This window comes from Dendrobates tinctorius, unplaced genomic scaffold (assembly GCF_039654945.1).
Source record: "Dendrobates tinctorius isolate UK_male_01 unplaced genomic scaffold, ASM3965494v1 ptg000086l, whole genome shotgun sequence".
NCBI lineage: Eukaryota > Metazoa > Chordata > Amphibia > Anura > Dendrobatidae > Dendrobates > Dendrobates tinctorius.
In genome coordinates this window covers 65,004,448-65,028,765 of record NW_027361754.1, presented here as the reverse complement: position 1 = coordinate 65,028,765, position 24,318 = coordinate 65,004,448, and the positions used below count along the sequence as shown (strand labels likewise).

Genomic DNA, 24,318 nt, shown 5'->3' with positions numbered 1-24,318 from the left:
CCTGATTGGTTCCATACATCATTATCTTGCTATACAGGCATGTGAACACTGCAACAAATGTCTAACTACAGTGCTGATGTCACGGTTACGTGTGTCTGGACGCAGCGAGTACCGCAACGCGAACCCATGACACGCGTGACCCTGGATACACCGCCTCCAGTAGGGCGAATTTAAATAATAAAACGTGCAGCTGGATACACCACCTCCAACTGGCGAATTTAGGTAATACACGTTATATATACAGTAGTCTGGAAACCCCGCCTCCAGTAAAATAATAAAGGGGAAACCTGGGTAACAATAACAATGGTGGGCCCTGCGATAGGGAATAGGGACGTGGAGACCTCCTGCACTCCCCTGAGAAAGTGTCCCTGCACTCCTAACGTTCCCTATGCCGGTTCCGCATTGGGCGACGCACAGGAACCTTAAAACCCTGACTCGCCCTGCACCTAAACCCTCACTAGGGAATTGGTCGGTGTGGAAACTAATCCCACCACTGCACTAAACACACATAAGAGAAAATGACAATACAGGGGGAACACCACTTAGCTTTGCTCTGTTGCGTACGCTCCTAGCAACAGAGCCCACCACCTGCGCGCATCTTCTCCAACCGGATCCATCACCATAGTGCTGCCTTGGAGCAGAGTCCACCACCAGTTGCAGCTGCCCAGTAAACAGAGTCCCAAAGATGAGTCCAGCTTCTGCCAAAAAGTCCAGCATGCTTGAGTCCAACTTTTCTGCCAATAAGTCAAGCATGCTTGAGTCCAGCTTTCAGCAACCAAGTCCAGCATGCTGAGTGCAACTCTCACCATAGTCGCCACTCCACCAAGCCATGCAAGCACTTCCTGCTGACACCATAAACTGCGACTCCACCACGCCATGCCAGCCCTTCTTGCAGACCACATCGTTGGACTCCACCAATCCATGCCAGCACTCCCTGCAGACTCCATAGCTGCCACTCGTCCCAACGATCATCAAACACACCTGAAACTCTTTTATAGAGCCTCACACCTGATTTGTAATACATGCACATTAAAACTAAAGTGTAATACCACTCACCACCACTGGGACAACTTAGAACAAACGACACCACGTGTAATAATTCTAATGGCCACCTGGGGCAATCAACCCACTTTGGCACCAAGCCAAAGGAAAAAAGTTCACTTTGTCCATTTACTTGTCAGATCCACCTTGGATAATGACAGCTGAGCAATGTATCACGGCTGTAGCCAATGATTGACTGCAGCAGTCAAGTGCCTGCACAGGGTGTGCCATATTATGTATTCGCTGATCGGCTAAACCAAAGGTAGGTGAACTTACCAACATTGATTATCCCCATATAATGACCCCTGGGCTTTAAAGGGAATCTGTCACCCCATTTTTGCTCTATGAGCTGCAGCCACCGCCATCAGGGGCTTATCTACAGTATTCTGTAATGCTGTAGATAAGCCCCCGATGTAACCTGAAAGATAAGAAAAATGAGTTAGATTATACTCACCCGGGGATCCGGTCCGGTCCGGTCCGATGGGTGTCGCGGTCCTGTCCGGCACCTCCCATCTTCTAGAGATGACGTCCTCCTTCTTACTTCTGCTGCGGCTCTGGCGCAGGCGTACTTTCTCTGCCCTGTTGAGGGCAGAGTAAAGTACTACAGTGCGCAGGCGCCGGACCTCTCTGACCTTTCCCGACTCCTGCGCACTGCAGTACTTTACTCTGCCCTCAACAGGGCAGAGAAAGTATGACTGTGCAGGAGCCGCGACAGAAGCAAGAAGGGGGACGTCATCGCATGAAGATGGGAGGCACCGAACCGGACTGCGACACCCACCGCAACCGCCCCCCCCCCCCGGTAAGTATAATCTAACTTGTTTTTCTTCTCTTTCAGGTTACATCAGGGGCTTATCTACAGCATTACAGAATCTCCAAAATGACAAATATTGTGGGGTGTTACTGGTATGTTGTGGTCCATACCTACCAAAAATGATCCATAGGTGGACATCTAGTTTCAGGGTTATGAGCACACAAGGCAAAAAGAGCGACTGGAGGAGAAAATACTAAAAAGTTACTACTGTCTGTGATGGAAAGTTGTCAGACCACGTAGTGCATTTCTCCTTGCTGATTGTTGGGCTGCGTAACTGCAGGCCGGTCACGGTGCCCAACAAAAGCTCCTGCTATGGGCACAAGAGCATGGAGCAATGGTAGACGTTGACCTTGTTTTCTTTTACGTCATATGGATGGCTGGTAGGAAAGAGATGGGACCAGTATACATTATGAGGAAGAAGACAAGATGGCAGGGGCAATGTTTGGTACTGGCATCATGTGGTTGACACTTTGACAGGCATCCCTTGTCTTGTAAAGACCAAGCACACGTCTCCATAGCAGTTTTGTTCCAAAATGAAAGCGGTTACTAGTGGCAAGATAATGGGTCCTGTTACATTGCAAAACTCAAGCTCGGGAATGGTTAGAGGAATATGACAAGAAGATCAAGGTGTCGGCTTGATCAAGCAAGTGTGACATGTTCTAGGAAAACAAATCCGATCCATGAAGGCCACAGCTCTCTCTACTAACGTCCTGGAGTTAGGCAACTTGTCTGATCAAGGTCTTAAGAGGTTAAAGCTATTTCTCCTTCGCCTCATTGGGGGACACAGGTACTGTGGGTGTATGCTACTGCCGCTTGGAGGCTGACACTAAGTGAAAAAAAGAGGTTAGCTCCTCCTCCGCCATATACACCCTCGCCCCAATTGCGGGCGGAAACCAGGTTTTGCTTAGTGTCTGTTGGAGGCACACGTCGGTCTGTCTCAAGACTGACCTTTTTTTTTTCTTTCTTTTTCCCCATGAAGATAAGACAGGGGCGACGGACCCTATTGAAAGGGTCCGATCTCCCCAAACCAACAACTGGCGAGCACGTGCGAGTGTCCCTCCACGTATCCTCTTCCGCAACGTGGATTTTTTTCCGGATGTTCCCTTTTTTCACATGAAGATGAGAGGGGCGACGGACCCTATTGAAGGGGTCCGATCTCGCCAAACCAACAACGGGCGAGCACGTGTGAGTGTCCCTCCACGTATCCTCTCCCGCATCATGGGACATGATGCTGGACTTAGCCCTGTCCACCTGAGGGTATGGAAACGCCAGGCTGCACAGAGGCACAAGCGTAGTCCGTGCGGCCCCACTGCCGCACCAATGCTAAGGACTGCGGGGAGCAAGGTGTCGGACGGTCCCTCTCCTCACCCCTGCAGGGGGTTAGATGGAGTTAGGGTGCCTGCACCGTCCTGATCGTTTAGGGCCCCCCTCCCCTCTACCTGAGCTGGAAGAAGGTGGATGGCCAGGGAGGGCTTCTGCAGCGTCCAGGGATCCAATTCCGGAGCGTTTCGGGAGGTCCGGCGGTTTCGCCCGCCCCCCCCCCGGGCGGGTGGAGGAATAAATTGAGGCCCCGGCTTCAGCCAATGCTAGGCCGCGGCTGTAAGGCCCCGCTCCCGGCATCGCGTCACGGTGGCCCCGCCCCCCAGTAGCCTGGGCGGGCGCCTGAGGAAATTTAGTCCCTGGCTTTAGGCCGGAACTAGGCCGCAAAGAAAAGACCGCCCCCAGGATCCTTCTTTTTCTTCCGGGGGCCAGCCTGCACTACTGGCGCGCAGATTAAAGCGGCACCTTGCACGCTGAGGACACAGGGGACTCAGGACTGGGATAAGTGCTGCGCCCCAGCCCCTCAGACAGGCCGCACTATCTGGAACAAAGAGCGCCCTCCCCCGGCGGTTTTGTTTGTCAGCACGGAGACCTGTCAGATACAGCATGTCAGGAAAATCTAAGACACATACGTTCCTATACGCTGCATGCATCTCCTGTCAGTCGGCTTTTCCGCGGGCGCAGACCAGACGGGTATGCGAAGCCTGCGAGTCCGAACGCGCTCAGGAGTCCTCCCCTGCGACCGAGCCCAGTGTAACAGGTGCCCCGGAATGGGCATTGTCACTGTCGCAATCTATGGCGTCACTTACGAGAGCAATCGAGTCCCTTCGAGCCCCAGATAGGGGCAGGGACAGTGGCTCTCCTGTCTTAGAGGGGTCCTCTACCTCACACCACACGAGCCTCCGGCCTGCAGGGGCCGCTCTCACTCCAGGCAGACTCGGGAGAAATGAACCCGCTCGGCGTCTCCCGGTCCATCCGGTGCCTCGGAATCCGTGAGCTCTGCTTCTCGCTCCCCGTCGCCAGCAGTCGATAGCGAACAAGGCTCGGACTATGATTCGGATATGCCCCTGGACCTAGATACGCCAGGTGGCCAGGAAACGGTTGACTGTCTCATAGACACCGTCAACCAGACGGTAGGGATTGAAGATGATTCCACTCTGGCTGCGGGCCATAAGGTGTCATTTAAGCGTGTCAAGCGTCCCCATAGAGTATTTTTAACTCAGCCTGAATTTGAGGACATAGTGCAAAAACACAGAGGCCGAACAGGCGGTTCTTTGGTCAGAAGGCACTCGAGGCGAAGTACCCTTTTCCCCCGGATCTCCGTAAAAAGTGGACGGAATCCCCAACGGTGGACCTGCCGGTGTCGCGCTTGGCTACTAGAACTTTACTGTCTGTGCCTAGTGGTTCTTCTATTAAGGATCGCACTGATCGTCTCATAGAGAACTTGGCTCGCTCAATGTTTGAGGCATCAGGATCAGCGCTTTCTCCCACGTTCGCAGCAACATGGGTAGCCAAGGCCATGATTTCTTGGTCAGAAACTTTGAATAGAGCCTTGCAGGACCTAGGCCTGCCAGCGGAGGTATCAGAAATCCCGAATCAGATAGCCATGGCGGCGGACTACTCGATTAATGCATCTTTAGATGCAGCCAACTCTTCAGCACTTGCAGCCGCAAATGCAATCTCCATTAGGAGAGCTCTATGGTTAAGGACATGGCGGGCTAATTCAGCCTCAAAAAAGTCCTTGACAGCGCTACCTTACCAGGGTGGTCGCCTGTTCGGAGAGAGGCTAGATCAGCTCATCTCCGACTCCACAGGAGGCTTTCTTCCTCAGCAAAACGCCAAGCCGCCGTTTCGTCACCACTTTCAGGCGTGATTTCGGACCTTTCGCAACCCCGGGTGAACGACAGTGGCCAACTCCGCCGCATCAGGGCGTCCCAATCGCAATAGGGACCGACAGGTCTCATATAGAGCCAACCCATTGGGGAGGATGCGTGCTAATCAGTCTAGGTCGAGGGGATCCAGGTCCCAAAGATCTTCAGCGAAATGACTCGGGGCGTTTGACAGGCGGCACCAGCGGGGTAGGCGGCCGCCTACTCTGGTTTCACCACGCCTGGCTCAATTTCACGCACGGCGCATGGGTGAGAGAGCTGGTGTCCACAGGGTACAAGATAGAATTTGTCAGGTACCCCCCAAGACTATTTTTTTTTCTTTCCCCCCTTCCCAAAGTGGATACCCGGGCAAGGGCTCTACTAGAAGTCATCGATTCGCTCTCTCGCAACGGAGTTATCATTCCAGTACCGGAAAACAAAAAGACACAGGGCTTCTATTCCAACCTGTTCGCAGTTCCCAAAAAGGACGGGACGGTTAGTCCCATTTTGGATCTAAAGGTCCTGAATAGATTTATCAGGATCAGACATTTTCGGATGGAATCTCTCCGTTCAGTCATAGCGGCAATGAGGCAGGGAGAGTATTTGGCCTCTATCGATATCCAGGACTCCTATCTGCATATCCCCATTTTCCCTCCGCATGAAAGGTTTCTACGCTTCGTCATCAACGGTCTACATTTTCAGTTTGCAGCGCTGCCCTCCGGGCTAGCCATGGCCCCCAGAGTGTTCACAAAGGTCATGGCAGTCCCCATGGCCATCCTGCTCTCCCAGGGCACAGTAGTATTCCCCTACTTAGACGACCTCTTGGTCAAAGCCCCTTCAAGTCAGGTATGCGAGGAAAGTGTCAGCATTACGCTAGATACTCTTGCCCGCGTAGGGTGGTTGGTCAATGTGAAGAAGTCATCCCTTGTTCCAGCTCAGAGAATTTCCTTTTTAGGGATGACCTTCGACACTTGCCGAGGGTTGGTAAGTCTCCCTCGAGACAAGGCCCTAGCCCTCCGGCAGGGGGTGCGAGTACTGTGCCAACCAGTCCCGCACACCATCTGTTTCGGCATGAGGATTCTGGGGAAAATGGTGGCAGCGATGGAAGCGATCCCGTTCACCAGTTTCATCTTCGTCCCCTGCAGCACGCCCTCTTGTCAGCCTGGGACAAGAACCCATTCACGCTCGATCATCAGTGCCTGTTGTCCTCTCAGGTCAGGCAGTCACTAGAGTGGTGGACAATCAGTTCCTCCCTGCTTCCGATCAACTTGTTGGAGATACGGGCGATACGGCTGACTCTGCATCGATTCCATCACCTTCTAGCAGGCCGCCCCGTCCGCATTCAGTCGGACAACGCCACAGCGGTGGCTTTCATAAATCACCAGGAGGGCACCCGCAGCAGGGAAACCATGCGTGAAGTAGGGCATGTGCTTCGCTGGGCCGAGAGGAACCGCTCGCTGATATCGGCGGTCCACATCCCGGGGTAGAGAACTGGGCGGCAGACTTTCTCAGCCGGCTGGGGCTTGCGTCCGGAGAATGGTCACTTCACCCAGAGGTTTATCAGCAGATTTGCCAATGGTGGGGAACTCCGAATGTGGATCTGATGGTGTCCAGGGTGAACGCCAAGGTGTCAATGTTCGTCGCGCGGTCCCGGGACCCACAGGCAATCGCCGTGGATGCGCTGGTTCTGTCATGGAATCAGTTTCGCCTCCCATACCTGTTTCCCCCGCTGCCTCTGGGTCATCAAGAAAATAAAGGCAGAGGGGGTGCCAGTGATTCTGCTGGCCCCAGACTGGCCTCGTCGGGCGTGGTACGCAGATCTAGTGCAGCTGCTCGTCGACGTGCCATGGCTCCTGCCAGAGCATCCAGATCTACTGTCTCAAGGGCCGATCTGCCACCCGAACTCAGGGGCCCTGTGTTTGACGGCTTGGCCGTTGAATCCTGGATTCTGACAGGCGGGGTTTGGGCGCAAGGTGGTTGCTACGATGGTTAGCGCCCGAAAGCCTACCTCAGCACAAGTTTACCACCCCACCTGGAAGGTTTTCTTTGCATGGTGCCGGGGCAACGGTTGTTCGCCACTGAAATTCTCCATCCCTAATATCTTGGCGTTTCTCCAGTCTGGTTTAGACTCAGGCCTGGCTCCCAGTTCTCTCAGAAGATAGATATCGGCTTTATCCGTCCTCTTTCAGTGCAGGATTGCTACCAACTTGCAGGTTAAGACTTTCATCCAGGGGGTCTCCCACTTGATACCTCCCTATAAGGTACCTTTGGACGCCTGGGACCTTAACCTGGTCCTAAGTGTTCTGCAGGAAGCTCCATTTGAGCCGCTGCAGGATGTCTCTTTGTCATACCTTTCCTGGAAGGTGTTTCTGGTAGCCATAACATCGATCAGGAGGGTCTCGGAGCTGGCAGCTTTTTCTTGCCGAGCCCCGTTCCTGACCTTTTACAAAGACAAGGTGGTTCTTAGACCAGCTCCCACTTTTTTTTTACCAAAGGTCGTTTCCTCGTTTCATATTAATGAGGATATTGTCTTGCCCTCTTTCTGTCCAGCATCGGTGCACCGTGTGGAAAAGGCTCTTCATACGTTGAACCTGGTGAGGGCTCTCAGGAGGTACGTGTCGCGGACAGCACCCTTTCGTCAGTCAGACGCGCTATTCGTGCTCCCTGAGGGTCGCAGGAAGGGACTCGCGGCCTCAAAATCGGCCATAGCCAGATGGATTCGTTCAGTTATTCAGGAATCCTACCGCGTCAGGGGCGCGCCGATTCCAGCAGGGATCAGAGCACACTCTACTCGGGCAGTGGGCGCCTCTTGGGCGCTTCGACACCAGGCTTCGGCGGAACAGGTTTGCAAGGCAGCACGTTTAAAACATTACAATGTCCATACTCCGGCTTCGGCGGATGCGAGCCTGGGTAGAAGGATTCTCCAAGCAGCAGTGGCGCACCTTTAGACAAGAGGTGCATGTAGCTTGGATCGGTGAGTCAACTTCCCACCCAAGGACTGCTTTAGGACATCTCACAGTACCTGTGTCCCCCAATGAGGCGAAGGAGAAACATGGATTTTTGTGATAACTCACCGTAAAATCCTTTTCTCCGAGACGCTCATTGGGGGACACAGCACCCACCCTTTTAGCCAAGTGGCTTCTGTTTGTTTAATTAATATGCTTTCGGTATGAAGCTAGGGTGGCTATTTTCTAGACATGTTTTTACCTGTATTAAGGTTGATGTTGTCTGATTTTTGTTTGATCTCCTACTGCTTTTGCACCAAACTGTTTTCCGCCCGCAATCGGGGCGAGGGTGTATACGGCAGAGGAGGAGCTAACCTCTTTTTTTCACTTAGTGACAGCCTCCAAGCGGCAGTAGCATACACCCTCCATACCTGTGTCCCCCAATGAGCGTCTCGGAGAAAAGGATTTTACGGTGAGTTATCACAAAAATCCATGTTTTGACAGCATGATTGTGATCTACACAGTATGAGTCACGTGATCTATTATGGCTGATCAGTGTATATTGGGTGGTCTTTACTGACCCTATTCTCTTATCTATGCGTGCAGGAGCTGTTTCCAACCATACTTTATTTCTGTGCAGATTACCATGTTGTGGCCGATGGTTTTGGAGGTAAAGGTTTCCTGGTCACTCGACAAGATGAAGACAGAATAGCTGACATCATCAAGGAGGCACAAGACGCGTCCCGAAAGGGGAAAGCTGCACTGATCAATGTGCTCATTGGAAGAACCAATTTCCGAGAAGGCTCCATCTCTGTATAAACCCAATAATTATGAAAGAGCAGTATCCACATACCAAACCTACATGAATGGTTGAGCCCACTGAACCTATTTTTAGACCCTCTACCTTACTTTTATGAGCTTTTAGCAACTCTGAGGCTCTATAGATTGCTTCATAGAGATTTAAAGTGAATCTTTTTATCATATTGTTTTAGGGACCCAACATTTTATTCCTAATATATCTTTATAGCTTTCTAAGTCTCTACATATTCATAATTTAAAAAGTAACATTTAGACGCCTGCTGTCACCACCAGGGGGAGCATAGGAGCATATTCACTCTGTGTATGCAGTAAGCTCCCTCTAGTGGTGGCTGCAGGCTGCCGGAATGTTACATGTTAAAGGGAACCTGTTATCACATAATGAACCCCTAATTCATAGTGTTCTACAGGATGTTAATAGCCTTCTAAACATATCACTAACTGAAATATCTCTTGTATTATGAAGGCATAAAGTAGCATGCCGTATTTGTGAAATGTCATGTGGTCCTTTCTGGTTTCTATCTTCCCACCAGACTATTAATGCCCCACTTAGCTTTCAAAAGCTGTGAAGAGCCTGGCGGACATACCCATTCTTCTCAGGAGTGGCTTGATCAGTCTCCAAAAAGCTGAACGGTGCCTCACGAATGCACAGTCAGATGAGGTGTACTTACATTGGCTTCATGTGTGCATGTGCTGGATGAGCTTGGTTCTAATAACCTATTCTAGTCAGGGGAATGTAAATCAAACCACTCCCACATGACTCCTGAGATGAACAGGAACGCCCACCAGACTCTTCACAGCTTTATAAAACTAATTAATGTAGGGCATTAATCAAGTCAGGTGGGAAGGGAGAAACCAGAAACGACCACATGACATTACACAGATGGCTTATGCTACTTTATACCTTGTATAATAAGAGAGCTATTTAGAACAACTAATTTATAACATCATAATTTTTTTATGATGCAAGTAACACAATTGGAATTCTATTGCCATCCTGTATAGCAGTTTAGGGGCTCATCATGTCCAAAATCTGCTGTTTTTCCATACAGGTGGATGAGCGGAGTTGATTTTATTTTTTCCTTTTTTATACCGATTTGGAGGCTCAGTTTGTGATGACTGACTGTTTGCCTTATGAATCTTTTTCAGTTACTTGAAATTTGGAATTCTGTATCCGACAATAAATTATTAGATCCAGAGGATTTCACTCTTATCGCAGAAAATGTAAATTGGAAACTAAATATAAATTCTGAGATTATCTTTAACTGACAGATTGCTAAATATTTATAGTCTGCAATCCTTTCATCCTTCTTCACCTCCCCTCTTCCTCTTCGCCTCCCTTTCTTCTTCGCCTCCCTTTCTTCTTCACCTCCCCTGTTCTTCTTCGCCTCCCCTCTTCTTCTTCTTCTTCGCCTCCCCTCTTCTTCTTCTTCTTAGCCTCCCTTCTTCTTCTTCTTAGCCTCCCTTCTTCTTCTTCTTAGCCTCCCTTCTTCTTCTTCTTAGCCTCCCTTCTTCTTCTTCTTAGCCTCCCTTCTTCTTCTTCTTAGCCTCTCTTCTTCTTCTTCTTAGCCTCCCCTCTTCTTCTTCTTCTTAGCCTCCCCTCTTCTTCGTCTTCTTCTTCTTAGCCTCCCTTCTTCTTCTTCTTCTTAGCCTCCCTTCTTCTTCTTCTTCTTAGCCTCCCTTCTTCTTCTTCTTCTTAGCCTCCCTTCTTTTTCTTCTTCTTAGCCTCCCTTCTTCTTCTTCTTCTTCTTAGCCTCCCTTCTTATTCTTCTTCTTCTTAGCCTCCCTTCTTCTTCTTAGCCTCCCCTCTTCTTCTTAGCCTCCCTTCTTCTTCTCGGCCTCCCTCCTTCATCTTCTCTGCCTCCCCCCTTCTCATTCATCTTCTTCTCGGCCTCCCCCTTCTCATTCATCTTCTCGGCCTCCCCCTTCTTCTTCATCTTCTCGGCCTCCCCCCTTCTTCATCTTCTCGGGTGTCCCCCCTTCTTCTCGGGCCTCCCCCCTTCTTCATCTTCTTCTCGGCCTCCCCCCCTTCTTCTTCATCTTCTTCTCGGCCTCCCCCCCTTCTTCTTCATCTTCTTCTCGGCCTCCCCCCTTCTTCCTCATCTTCTTCTTGGCCTCCCCCCTTCTTCATCTTCTTCTCGGCCTCCCCCCTTCTTCTTCATCTTCTTCTCGGCCTCCCCCCTTCTTCATCTTCTCGGGTGTCCCCCCTTCTTCTCGGGCCTCCCCCCTTCTTCATCTTCTTCTCGGCCTCCCCCCCTTCTTCTTCATCTTCTTCTCGGCCTCCCCCTTCTTCATCTTCTTCTCGGCCTCCCCCCCTTCTTCCTCATCTTCTTCTTGGCCTCCCCCCTTCTTCATCATCTTCTCGGCCTCCCCCCTTCTTCTTCATCTTCTTCTCGGCCTCCCCCCTTCTTCTTCATCTTCTTCTCGGCCTCCCCCCTTCTTTTGGGTAAATCCTGGTATAAAGGGAAACTTATCTGATTGCTTTCAATTTCCAAGATAAGCCCGCTCCTCCAGCAGGATAGACACTCTTGTAGCTGCTCTCTGCTATCACAGGTCCTCAAAATGAATCTGATGTATCCCCCCTGTTCAGCTAATAAACACATTGCATATTTTGCTTCAACCCTATAGCCTCGTGTCTACAGTTACAGTGAGCATTATAACTTTTTTTTTTATAACTAAAGTCTAACCAATACAGAATGTGGTACAAGATTGTACAAGGTAAAAACTGTGCACACAAGTGTGAACCAAGCCTTCATATGAATGTCAGTGTTTTACGGTTATTACCATTCTTTCGAATATTTTTTTTTCACAATCCTTTAATTATACCGATAATGGTAACTTAACCAGATGTTAATTGCAGACTTGTTATTTATTAATTAAAAACTTGTTTTATGCTTTTTTTATTTTAGAAATATGGTATGTATAAAAATAAAGGTGGAAGGTGGGTCTCCTCACCAGTCATACTCCTGCTGCTTAAGTTGATTTGAAGGAATTTTCCTATTTTCTGTATTATTAGAAAAACTAAAGGGGAAGTTTCACTAATTGAAACTAATTTTTCTGTTACATAAAATTGAAAAATGCAGAAACTTTGCTGTAGACATAAAACATTAAAAAAGTTTTGGTCAAAGCTATATGGAACCTTGCAGACCCATACATCTCCATGGCTGCAGACGAAAACCATGTGTGAGATCTCATCCGGCAGTCATTATGCCATCCACCAGTACCTTATTAACAGATGTAAATTTTGGTAGGTTAGCGAGAAGGAAGAGAGATGGTTGTTATATGATATGAGTTTAGGATCAGACTACAGAAGATTTGTAGTCTGTAACCATGGAGATGCATAGTTCTGCCTAAGACCTACAGACACTAAGTTTTTTTTGTTGTTTTCATTTCCTTTTTTAGTTTGCAGCAAAAATAAAAAAATTGTCAATTGTAAACTTTCAGCCAGCTGCAACTGATGGATCTTTTTTTTGTATGAGTTGCAATTTAACCCTGCTGTTCTGTTCGTTTCCACTGTACACTTGTACTGCTGCGGTCATTTTTTGACCGGACCTATTAAAATGCTGTTTTAGCTACTTAAAAAAAAATTTTTTTGAATACCTGTTGCATTATTATACTGTATGTGAACATGGTTGGTCATTATAAAAAAAAATACGTAAAAAAACTCAATTTTTTTTATTTATTTTGTGTTTATAAAGGTTTCAAGGGCTTATTGAATTCTGCACAGAAATTACAAATTTGAGCTTAACTGACTAAAATAACTACTACTACTACTACTACTGCTATAACAACTATAACTAAAACTATAACTAAAATTAACTATAGTAAAAAATGCGTGCAAACATTTTAAAAAAAAAATAGTAAAAATAATTAAAAAAAAATTAAAAAAAACAACTGACAACTGAATTTATTTATTTTTAGAGGAAAAGCAGGGTAAATAACATACAGAGAAAAAAAATTGCACAGAACTGTTCTGAAAGCCAATGCGTATGTTTGTACTGAAAGCATGTGTAAATCTGCCCCTAAAGCAGCTATTTACTTCATAAACAGTAGAAGATGCAATAAGTAGTCTCAAAAGAAATTATAACTCATTTGTTTTACGCAAAAAATGGCTGAAATTAGCATAAAATGCTATTCGGTCATTTTTGACCGGAACAGTACAAGTGTAAAAAAAAAATGTGGCGCAAAAACTAAACCAAAAAAAAAAAAAGTACCCTTAGAAAGAACCCCTCAAATTAGGAAAATAGAAGTAACCACAAGTTTCAGAACCGCATAATGAGTTTTTTAAAAAATATCAAAGTTCAAAAACGGTCATTTTTGACCGAACAGAACAGCAGGGTTAATATAGAACATGATGTCCTGCTGTGAATAGACTGTAAAACTGACTTTTTATTTTTGTATTTTATAAAACTCTTGGGTTAGTTAGTTGCTCTTCACTTATTGTGGGTCTAGAACTCCCAGCATCAAGTCGAAGGTCACTGACTTAGCAATTTAGCTTCTATGCCCTTAGCTTCAATAAAACAAGAGGGACAGGCAAGTAGGAGTTGTCTATGTCTTGGGACAACTTTTTTTTTTTTTTTACTTAAATGCATGTAATTGGGGCTAAACTTGGTTTCATTAAAAAAGTTGCACCGTTGCGTTCTTTGTTTCTTTGAGTGTTCAACTTTGATGTGGTCTGTGGTCATAAACGAGCTGAGAGGAGCGCAAAAAAAGACATATAAAAGTTTTAAAGTTTCCCATTGGACCATCGGAATGAACTCACTGAAAGATCCTCAGCTAACCCAAGGCGAACTATGAAACTTTTTTTAAATGAAGCCCAATTAAAAAAAATATTTTTTTCAAAAACTGTTACATGCATTTAAATAAGAAAAAAAATGGACAACCCCTTTTATGCCCTCTGCCTCTCCTGCACCACCTCTCCACAGCTATCTGTTGGTTTTTGTCACCCCTGCATCCTTAACTAGCAGGAAGCAGCGGGGGCGACCATGAAGCAGTAGGGGCTTAATGCTTTATTATTTTTATTTTTTTTATCTAAGCATTACCTGTCTGTCTCCCATTTTTTTTATTGAAACAAGAGAACTCAGAGCTTTACTTTAAATGCAGGATAGTAATGTAATTAAGGAAAATCAGGAATTTGGAAGTAGCAATTGCACCCGGACCCTTGAGCCTAATGAGTATTCTAAATGACACATAGTAGGTTTAGGATTTTCCATTAGTGCATACATTCTGGTCTCCATTCCTAATTCTTCTTGCTAATATACATGCTTTTTGCAATGCATGCCTATCCGATAGGCCAATGGTCTCAAAGTTATTAGCAGGGGTGGACATACTATTGAGGCAGAGGCCCAAGAGGTAAGGGGACCACTATCGCCTCCAAAGCAGGGGGAATTGTGCATAATGATGAGCTATTGTGCTACAAAGGGCCTATAATATTGTTTTGCACAGAGGCCTTTTCTGTCTGTGTCCACTCCTTAGTATCTAGTGAGCCAACATTTGGGCAGTGAGAAGGAAATTGGGAAGGCTTGGAATTCCCATTATGGTTTTTGGTGGGGTTCCCAGTCTGGGGCCTGTAGCTACCTGACATTTAGCATTGGGCGCGTCCTTCAAATTTTCAAATAAACCCTTGAAAACTATTAAGAACTTTTTATTGCTTAGATCAGTGGCCATCAACCTTCGGTTTTCTGTAGGTCATGAGACTACACAGGTTGCGGACCATACTCTTAATTCTTAAAAAAATTTTCTCCCTAAATCTGCATTAATTTTGTGGTGCATTTGTTTGACCTACATAATGCTGTTGAACCTGTTTTAATATTTTTAGAACTAAATGATTTTTACATTTTCTTACTATATGAATCTACTGTAACCTTTATAAATTGTTGATATTTGTAATTAAAGAATTGCTGCAAAAGTTTCCAGAGCTCCATGTATTTGTATGACAGTTTTTCTTGCTTTTTGTCTTTTTATGCCGCACTTGTGCACCACTCAGAGGCACAGTCAGGGATTCGTAGGAGGTGGTTCAAAATATTTAAGTCTCCCCCAATTCGGGTAACTCATACTTACAACTGCAGAGGTGCACCCTAATCCTAGTGGATACAGTGGGCACCTCTTAAGACGACAAGGCGGTTACTAAATAAAAATCTCTATACAAAGGCCAAGTGGTGGGAAAAAAATAAAAATGCATTTTACTGCGATTGCCGCGTGTGGAAGGCGATGGGAGATGCGCGCACTGGCTATTATGCTAGTTAAATTTCACTGTTCGTGATTGACAACAACATTTAAGTGATTAGACAGCAGCAAACGGAGCCAGCTCAGATCACTGCTTCACATCAAGATGCCAGATGTGTGACACAGCCGGCAACTCCCACATATGGCACAAGCTCAGCTCTTGAGCCCTAACATCCTCTAAAAGTTAGACCCCTTAAAAAGTAATAATGCTTCGAGTTCTCTCTGGGAAACAAAATCCATACCTATTCAGGATCCCATGATGAGTGCTACAAAAAAGTACTCTTATGCAAGTCCCCAGTTGAGAACAGGTGGTGCGATACAGCGATGTAATTGCACCGCTTGCTCAGAGACGCTGATGACCTAAGTGTGGCTCCAGTGACCTGTAAGCCTGCTGTGGCCTTCAAGATAGAGAATATTAGGGCAGAGCGTTATTAGTGACTGCCGATACAATTAAAAGTGATGCTCACGCAGGGATATGGGGTTCCGGATGGGTGGGCGCCATCATATAAGTGGGCCCAGGGAAATTGTCCTCACTGCACCCACCTTAGTTACACTATTGGTCCCACTCCATGTCCTCTATTTTTACATACATTGTAAAGTGAAGATTGTTTTGTAATTTTTAGTACAGAAATTGTGCTTATAGGCGGTCACGGTCTTTACAAGAAAATTTACATACGTCAATAGTACAAAGTGAATTTAATAAAATTTGTAATTTTATCAAAGAAATCTGCTTCTTCTACCATGTATAAAATGTTACACCTTTTTTCTGCCTCCTGAAATCCGTATTCACTTAAAAAAAAAACTGCTAAGATCCAGAAGTGGATGCTGCTTTTGAGTGTTTTATGCAACCGAGTGCTGGATTCATAGTTAAACAGCTCAGTACTGCAGTACTCAGTATTCCGACCCCTTTAAAGTTTTCACTCTGTTTCATTGCAGCCATTTGGTAAATTTAAAAAAGTTATTTTTACCCTTCGCCACGACAGCACCCACTGGAGGTATCGGATCCGCCCCATTTGGAACAGGAAACCCTACAGAAAGATAAAAGGGGCGGTCCGCCTTTCCTCCTCAGTTTTGTTTCCTGTTCCCAGGGAACCTCAGGATATCCTTCAGGAAGACATACCTGGGCCAAATGCACGCCGCCTGTGCAGTATCCACGAGAACGGCAGGGGCTGCGGTCCAGAGGCAGCGTCGGGGGAGATTCTGTTAGATGGCTCCCCCCTCGTCTGACGGATGGGGGGGTGATGACTGGGTGCGGGAAGGGCCGCCCGGTCTCACCTAGGAGCGCGCCAGGTGGCACCAAGCTCTCAGGGGTCGCCGCTGCAGGAGCGGTAAATGCGCCAGTGGCGCGAAGAGGGGAAAAAAAGCATGGGGAGAGGCGCAGGCCGCACACAAAGGCGGCGGCGTGGTAGCCGGCCGGCGCGGATGCTCCAAAGCCCCGGAAGTAATGGGTGAACTTCCGGGGCACGATGGCTGAGAAGCTGAACGGTGCCTCGCGAATGCACAGTCAGATGAGGTGTACTTATATTGGCTTCATATGTGCATGTGCTGGATGAGCTTGCTTCTAATAACCTATTCTAGTCAGTGGAATGTAAATCAAACCACTCCCTCATGACTCCTGAGATGAACGGGAACGCCCACCAGACTCTTCACAGCTTTATAAAACTAATTAATGTAGGGCATTAATCAAGTCAGGTGGGAAGGGAGAAACCAGAAACGACCACATGACATTACACAGATGGCTTATGCTACGGTGGCGGCAGTGTTGCGGAGAGGCGCAGGACGCACACAAAGGCGGCGGCGCGGTAGCCGGCCGGCACGGATGCTTCAAAGCCTCGGAAGTAATGGGTGAACTTCCGGGGCACGATGGCTGAGAAGGGTGACTGCGCATGCCCGAGTGAACCCGGGGAGGAGGAGCGACTTCCGAAAAAAAAGAAAGAAAGAGACAGGAAGAGCTATTTAAACAAGCGCTGCTGGTTAGCGGCAAAGAGCCATGTTGTCTCCAGTGTTGTCTCCAGGGGAAGTACACACTCCAGCAGGAGACTCTGCGGGGGGCAGCTCCTCCAGGGACCGCGCTACCAGGACAGACAACGATCGCAGGAGCGAGGTGGGAGAGTCAAGACCCAGGACGGGGTCTCATCCATCTGATCGGTAATAAAAGCTTCACTGGGTGTGTGTGCAATATATATACTCTGCCTATTAAGCTGACTTCCCCTTCCCCTCTCTCTCCTTTCGCCATGTCTCCCCTCTTCCAGGCGAAGAAAAAAGAAATCCAAACATAAAGAAGGCGCTTTATGCTCTCAGCCTCTCCCTGACTCCTACCCCAAAAAGCTCTGTAAGCAATGCACCAGAGAAACTAGACAAGGGTCAGAAGTGTCATCAAAGGACATTCGGGCCATAATTAGGGAGGAGATACAGGCTATCACCCGTGCCAGTACTCCCTCAGACTAGGAGCAATAAACAAGTGAGTCAGAGGAAGAACGGGATAATCTGATTCCTCACATCGTCGTCATCATCATCAGACATTGAGGGATGTTCATATTTTCCCCTAGATAGTGTGGATAACCTAGTCAAATCCGTGAGGAACACTATGGGGTGTGAGGAGACAAAGGGCGTCCAAACCGCACAAGAAATAATGTTTGCGGGGTTGGCAGAAAAGAAAAGGAGAGCGTTTCCAGTAATACCGGCAGTTAAGGCTCTAATAAAGAGAGAATGGGAAAAACACGATCAAAGAAGTTTTCTCCCATCGGCCTCAAAGAGGAAATACCCATTTAGCGATGATGAGCTATTAAAATGGGCCAAAGTTCCAAAGGTTGATGCCGTCGTAGCCTCTACCTCAAAGCAGTCTACTATTCCGGTAGAGGACGCAGGCTTATTGGCGGACCCGCTAGACCGTAAAGCGGAGTCATCATTAAAAAGGTCTTGGGAGTCTACCACAGGCATTTTTAAGCCAGCAGTAGCCAGCACATGCACCGCCAGGTCTATGCTCGTGTGGTTAGATTAACAAATCGAGTAGACGTTGTCTAGGGAAAAACTACGGGCCGCTTTCCATTAATTAGAGGGGCGGCGGCCTTTATGGCCGATGCATCGGCAGACACCCTGCGGCTGGCAGCAAGGTCGGCTGGTCTTGTTAACAACGCCAGGAGGGCACTATGGATGAAGAGCTGGAAGGGGGACGCGCAATTAAAATCTAAGATTTGCGCAACCTCATGCGACGGTGAGTTTCTCTTTGGGAAAGCCCTAGATGACATACTCACCAAAGCGAAAGAAAGGAAGAAGGCCTTCCCTGATTCCTCTATCCCTTTCTACAGGAGAGCCTTTAAAAGGTGACCGTTTGGGAGAAGGAGACAAGCGGACAGATCAACTAGATGGCCCGCAAAGGAAGAGAAGCAAAAGGGTAGCATGTTTACAGGTGCAACGTTCCGAAAGGAAAATAAATACTGAAAAATCAGTCCCCCTAGAAGGGGGTAGACTAAAGTTTTTTTCTTCAAAATGGGAGCGAATAACTTCAAGTTCATGGATTCTAAGTATAATTAAAGAGGGAATGAAAATAGAATTCCTTCAAATCCCTTACGATTCCTTTATCATAACCCGTCTTAACTCTATAGTACAACAAAAGGCCCTCGAAGTAGAAATTCGGAGTCTACTATCCAAGGGGGTTTTAGTAGAAGTCCCAGAGGGACAAGAGGGTAGAGGTTTCTACTCTCCTTTATTTTTAATTTCCAAACCAGATGGTACATTTAGGACGATCATAAATTTGAGGAAGCTTAATACATTTATAAAAAATTATAAGTTTAAAATGTAATCAATCAGATCCACCATAAAACTTCTCTTTCCAAACTGTGTGATGGCAGGGATTGACTTAAAAGATGCTTACTATCATCTTCCTATTCATAATAGATACCAAAGGTACCTAAGGGTCGCGGTACTATTCGAAGGCAAGATCCGTCATTTTCAATATGCGGCCATGCCTTTCGGCCTCTCTACAGCACCAAGGATCTTCACCAAAGTGATGGCAGAGGTGATGGCCTAACTTTGTCAGAAAGACACTCTAATCGTGCCTTACCTAGATGATTTCCTAATTATCGGGAACTCGATCACCCAGTGTACCAGACGTGTGGCTGACGCGGTGTCATCTTTGCAGGATCTAGGCTGGGTCATCAACTTCCCGAAGTCCAGATTCGTTCTGCATTCCCTTCAGATGTTCTTAGAGTTCCAGTTAGAGTCCACAACCCAGAGATGTCTACTCCCTCAGGTAAAGATTACGCTCACAAAAGGAAAGGTGGAGGCAGTCACAAATAGACCACGTATGTCTCTGAGAGGGGCAATGTCGCTATTGGGGTCGCTCTCTTCCTGTGCCCCGGCAGTCCAGTGGGCCCATTATCACATCCGCACACTGCAGCATCAGATCCTCCAAGAGGACAGGCGACATAGTGGTCACCTCGAGAGCAAGATAACCTTATCACAGGATGTCTTGGCTTCTCTAGAATGGTTGCTAGAGGATATCCATCTGTCCACAGGAGTCCCATGGGTTATAGTACCATCTTGTATCCTGACCACCGACGCTATGTGATGGGAAGCCTAGGTAACTTTAGGCTGAAACCCCGGGGCCCCTGCGGTGTCCCTCAGACTAGGGGAGACCCTGTCTGTCCCTCAACCCAGGGTTTACACTGAAGGTGTGCCTGCCTGGGCCTCCACCCTGTCCTTGTATCCTGTCCAGCCCTAAGCTGAACCCACCACCCTCCACCCAGTGAGGAGACCAAACACCAGACCCCACAAATAAGTATGGACAGGGATAAAGGAAACGCACCACACCGTGTACACACAGGAGAATACAATAATGTGCAAGGGCAACCAAAAAATACAACAGGGAGGCAAAATGGCAACAACGGAATATACTACACCAGAAACCGTATGCTCAGACCACCACTCCAGACCGGTATCGTTAGCACAAGGCAAGCGCTATAGTCGGCGATGCCCATAGTCACGCAGGACAATTTAAAGACAGAGGGCGTGGCTAAGCCCTCAGCCAGAATGACAACCTGGGTAACCCAATCCAAGCCGGATCAGAAGACCAACCAGCGTCGCTGAGAACCAAGTGGTAGGATGGGGTATTACCGCTGTCTGCCGGACACCCTGGTGTGAACAGTGTCCGACATGACACGCTAGCCCCCACGGCTGAGGAGCCCATATGGGGAATAGCTTTTGTCAAGGAAGGTGGAATAGAGATGAACTGGGCTACTCGTCTAATTTAAAAGAACTGATGGCGGTATATTATGCTCTACACCATTTTCTTCCACAGCTCCAACAGAGGCAACAAAACTACAGTGGCCTACATAAACAGACAGGGAAGTACTCGATCAGAGACTCTGATGTCTTCTGCGGGAAGAATCTTAAACTTAGCCGAAAGTTATTTGTTGTCCCTCTCAGCTCTCCATATCAGGGGAGAGAACAACCAAGAGGCAGACTTCTTAAGCCGACACACACTTCGGCAAGGGGAGTGGTGCCTCAATCGCCGAATCTTGAAGGACATAGTAGCTCTATGGGGCAACCTCAGGTGGACCTCTTTGCCACGATAGAGAACAGATAGATAAAAGCATTTGCCTCCCTGTCCCCGTCAGATCATCCAGACATACTGGATGCCCTCCAGGCCTCATGGAAATTCAACTTGGCATATGCCTTCCCTCCGATAATCCTCCTACCACAGGTCATTCGGAAGATCAGAGAGGACAAGGCGAGAGTAATTTTGATAGCACCCTTCTGGCCCAAGAGACCGTGGTTCTCATGGCTACGAACCATGTCGGTGTCAGATCCTTGGGTTCTCCCTTCGATTCCCAACCTACTCTCCCAAGGCCCGTTTTTCCACCCCCAAGTGGACAACTTACACTTGACGGCGTGGAATTTGAAAGGCAGCTACTAAGATCAAGAGGGTTTTCTGAGACACTGATGGCTACGCTCCTACAGAGCAGGAAGCAGTCGACTACCCAGAATTATGCAAGATTATGGAAAAAATTCCTGCAGTTTCATACAGCTCCTCATACTACAGAAATTCCGATAGTTCCTATCTTGGAATTTCTACAGAAAGGGAATGACTTGGGCCTGGCAGTAAACACGCTAAAAGTCCAAGTGTCCGCATTAGGGGCACTGTACGGCCACAATATAGCGGGAAATAAATAGATATCATGATTTATTACAGCTTGCGAACGAATGACTCTGGTTCGCATACCTGCAATCCCTGCATGGGACTTAAATCTGGTCTTAGATGCCCTTATGGAAGAGCCCTTCGAACCAATAGACACGATATCCCTGAAATGCTTGTCACTCAAGACGGCCCTCTTAGTAGCACTAACATCTGCTAGGAGAGTGAGTGATATCCAAGCTCTATCCATAGACCCACCCTTTTTTCAGATATTCCAGGATAGGTTAATATTAAAACCAGACCCCTCATACCTGCCTAAGGTATCAACAAAATTCCATAGATCTCAAGAAATACTCCTCCCGACCTTCTTTGGAGATCCTTCCACTCCGGAGGAGCAGAAATTCCACACCTTGGATGTTAGAAGAACTGTCCTAAAATATATTGCGAGGTCCAGGAGCTGGAGGCAGTGTAGGGCTCTGTTCATATCTTTTCAGGGCTGTAAAAAAGGATACGGAGTCACGAAGAGCACCATATCCCGATGGATCAGGGATGCCATTCGCTTAGCCTACTCCGCGAAAAATGAAGATCCTCCGGAGACGTTCCAATCGAAGCCATATGTAAGGCGGCAATTTGGTCAACCCCTTCTACCTTCTATAATCACTATAGACTTGACCTTTCATCTACTTCGGACCTAAGCTTTGGCAGGACTGTCCTTGGCACGGTGATCCCACCCAGGTGATGGTCTCTGGAATCTCTCCAGTGGGTGCTGTGGTGGCGAAGGGTAAAAAGCCGGATTACTTACCGGTAATGCTCTTTTAAAGTGTGTCCACGACAGCACCCGCTCACTTCCCTCCCTACTAAGATATCAATAGTAAAAGTGTATCTGCTAAAGATGAATAAGTAAAATTTAGAAGTACAAAGACATTGCCTAACCCTTGGCAGTCCTCCTGGTACTCTGAAATACAAAACTGAAGAGGAAAGGCGGACCGCCCCCTTTTATCTTTCTGTAGGGTTTCCTGTTCCAAATGGGGCGGATCCGATACCTCCAGTGGGTTTTTTTCTCAATAATGTACATTCTGCACCCCATCTTGACTGAAAAAAGCAGAAATGTAGAATTTGTTGCAAATTTATTAAAAAAGAAAAATATATGGTCATAAGTATTCAGACCCTTTGCTTAGACATTCATATTTAAGTCACATGCTGTCCATTTCCTTGTGATCCTCCTTGAGATGGTTCCACTCCTTCATTGGAGTCCAGCTGAGTTTAATTAAACTGATAGGACTTGATTTGTATAGGCACACACCTGTCTATATAAGATCTCACAGCTCACAGTCCTTGTCAGACCAAAAGAGAATCATGAGGTCAAAGAAACTGGCCAAGGAGCTCAGAGACTTTGTGAATTGTGACAAGGCACAGATCTGGCCAAGGTTGCAAAAGAATTTCTGCAGTATTCAAGGTTCCTAAGAGCACAGTGGCCTCCATAATCCTTAAATGGAAGAAGTTTGGGACCACCAGACGTCTTCCTAGACCTGGCCATCCAGCCAAACAGCAAGAGCCTTGGTGACAGAGGTAAAGAAGAACCCCAAGATCACTGTGGCTGAGCTCCACAAATGCAGTAGGGAGATGGGAGAAAGTTCCACACAGTCAACGATCTCTGCAGCCCTCCACCAGTCGGGCCTTTATAGCAGAGTGGTCCGACGGAAGCCTTTCCTCAGTGCAAGACCTATGAAAGGTCGCACAAAGTTTGATAAAAAACACATGAAGGACTCTCAGAAGGACGCTCATAGCAAGCCTGAAATACTGCTGCTATGTAGCAGAGACGGTCGCGCTATTGCAGCTTCTAGTCTCCTATGGAGGCTATTGAAGCATGCCAAAAGTAAAAAAAAAAGAGGTCTATAAAAAAAAACATAAAAGTTCAAATCATCCCCTTTTCGCCCCAATCAAAATAAAACAATAAAAAAAAATCAAACCCACACATTTGGTATCACAGCATTCAGAATCGCCCGATCTATCAACATAAAAAAGAAATAACCTGATCGCCAAACAGAGTAGCGATAAAAAAAATCAAAACGCTAGAATTTCGTTTTTTTGGTCTGTGCAACATTGCATTAAAATGCAATAACAGGCAATCAAAAGAACGTATCTGCATAAAAGTAGTATCATTAAAAACATCAGCTCGGCATGCAAAAAATAAGCGAAAAAGGAGACGCTATGGGTCTCTGAAAAATTGCGCTTTTTTTTTTTTTTTTAAGCAAACGTTGGAATTTTTTTTTCACCACTTACATAAAAGATAACCTAGACAGGTTTGGTGTCTATGAACTCGCAATGACCTGAAGAATCATAATGGCAGGTCAATTTTAGCATTTAGTGAACCTAGAAAAAAAGCCAAACAAAAAACAAGTGTGGGATTGCACTTTTTTGCTATTTCACCGCACTTGGAATTTTTTTTCTGTTTTTGAGTACTCGAAATGTAAAACCAATGGTGTTGTTCAAAAGTACAACTCGTCACGCAAAAAATAATGGCCCTATTGATGGAAAAATAAAAAAGTCATGGCTCTGGAAAGAAGGGGAGCGAAAAAAAGAAAACGAAAAATCAAAAAAGCTCTGGTCATGAAGGGGTTAAAACCTTACATGATACAGACTTTTGGAGCACATATTCATGTTCAGTATATCAAAATCTATAAGATACAATAACATTTTCTCAGGGGACAAGAACTTCCCTGAAATTTACTGCGCAGTGTAATAGTTAAAATAGGGGCTGGTCCAGCAGCAGTAGGGAGGCTGGACTTGCAGCCACAAGGGAAGAGGAAGCTGTTGCTTCGCCTTCTTCAGAACTGCCCAGATACTTGGCCAGACGTGCTTTCAAGAAGGGGCACTACCAGACCTCCCGGACGGGAGAGGTCTGTTGCTCCGGACTAAGGATTGCACAAAAGGGCTAAGGACTGCAGCATGGGCCTCAGGATTCTGGAAGGGCCCCTGCTTCTGAAGGAGTGATCCCGGCGCATGGAATTCCTCTAATCTTTGACTGCTGCAGCTGCTGTGTGTGCGGTTGGAGAGCATGACAGGGAGAGAGTAGGAAAACCAGTGTTGTACTCGTGCCGTTCTTCATTACTACTGTTCATTAATAATTCTTTTCCTTGTTGGACAACAGTTGCC

The 24,318-nt window shown here is 46.9% G+C and overlaps 1 protein-coding gene across 1 annotated transcript in view; it reads left to right on the top strand.

The window, feature by feature from the left end:
* Positions 1-14,712, top strand: part of ILVBL (ilvB acetolactate synthase like) — a 115,640-nt gene extending 100,928 nt beyond the window's left edge. Inside the window, exon 16 of the mRNA XM_073585506.1 lies at positions 8,626-14,712. Within this exon, the coding sequence (XP_073441607.1) occupies positions 8,626-8,804 (179 nt within the window). The 3' untranslated portion in view covers positions 8,805-14,712. The remainder of the gene's footprint in view (positions 1-8,625) is intronic.
* Positions 14,713-24,318: the final 9,606 nt, after the last annotated feature.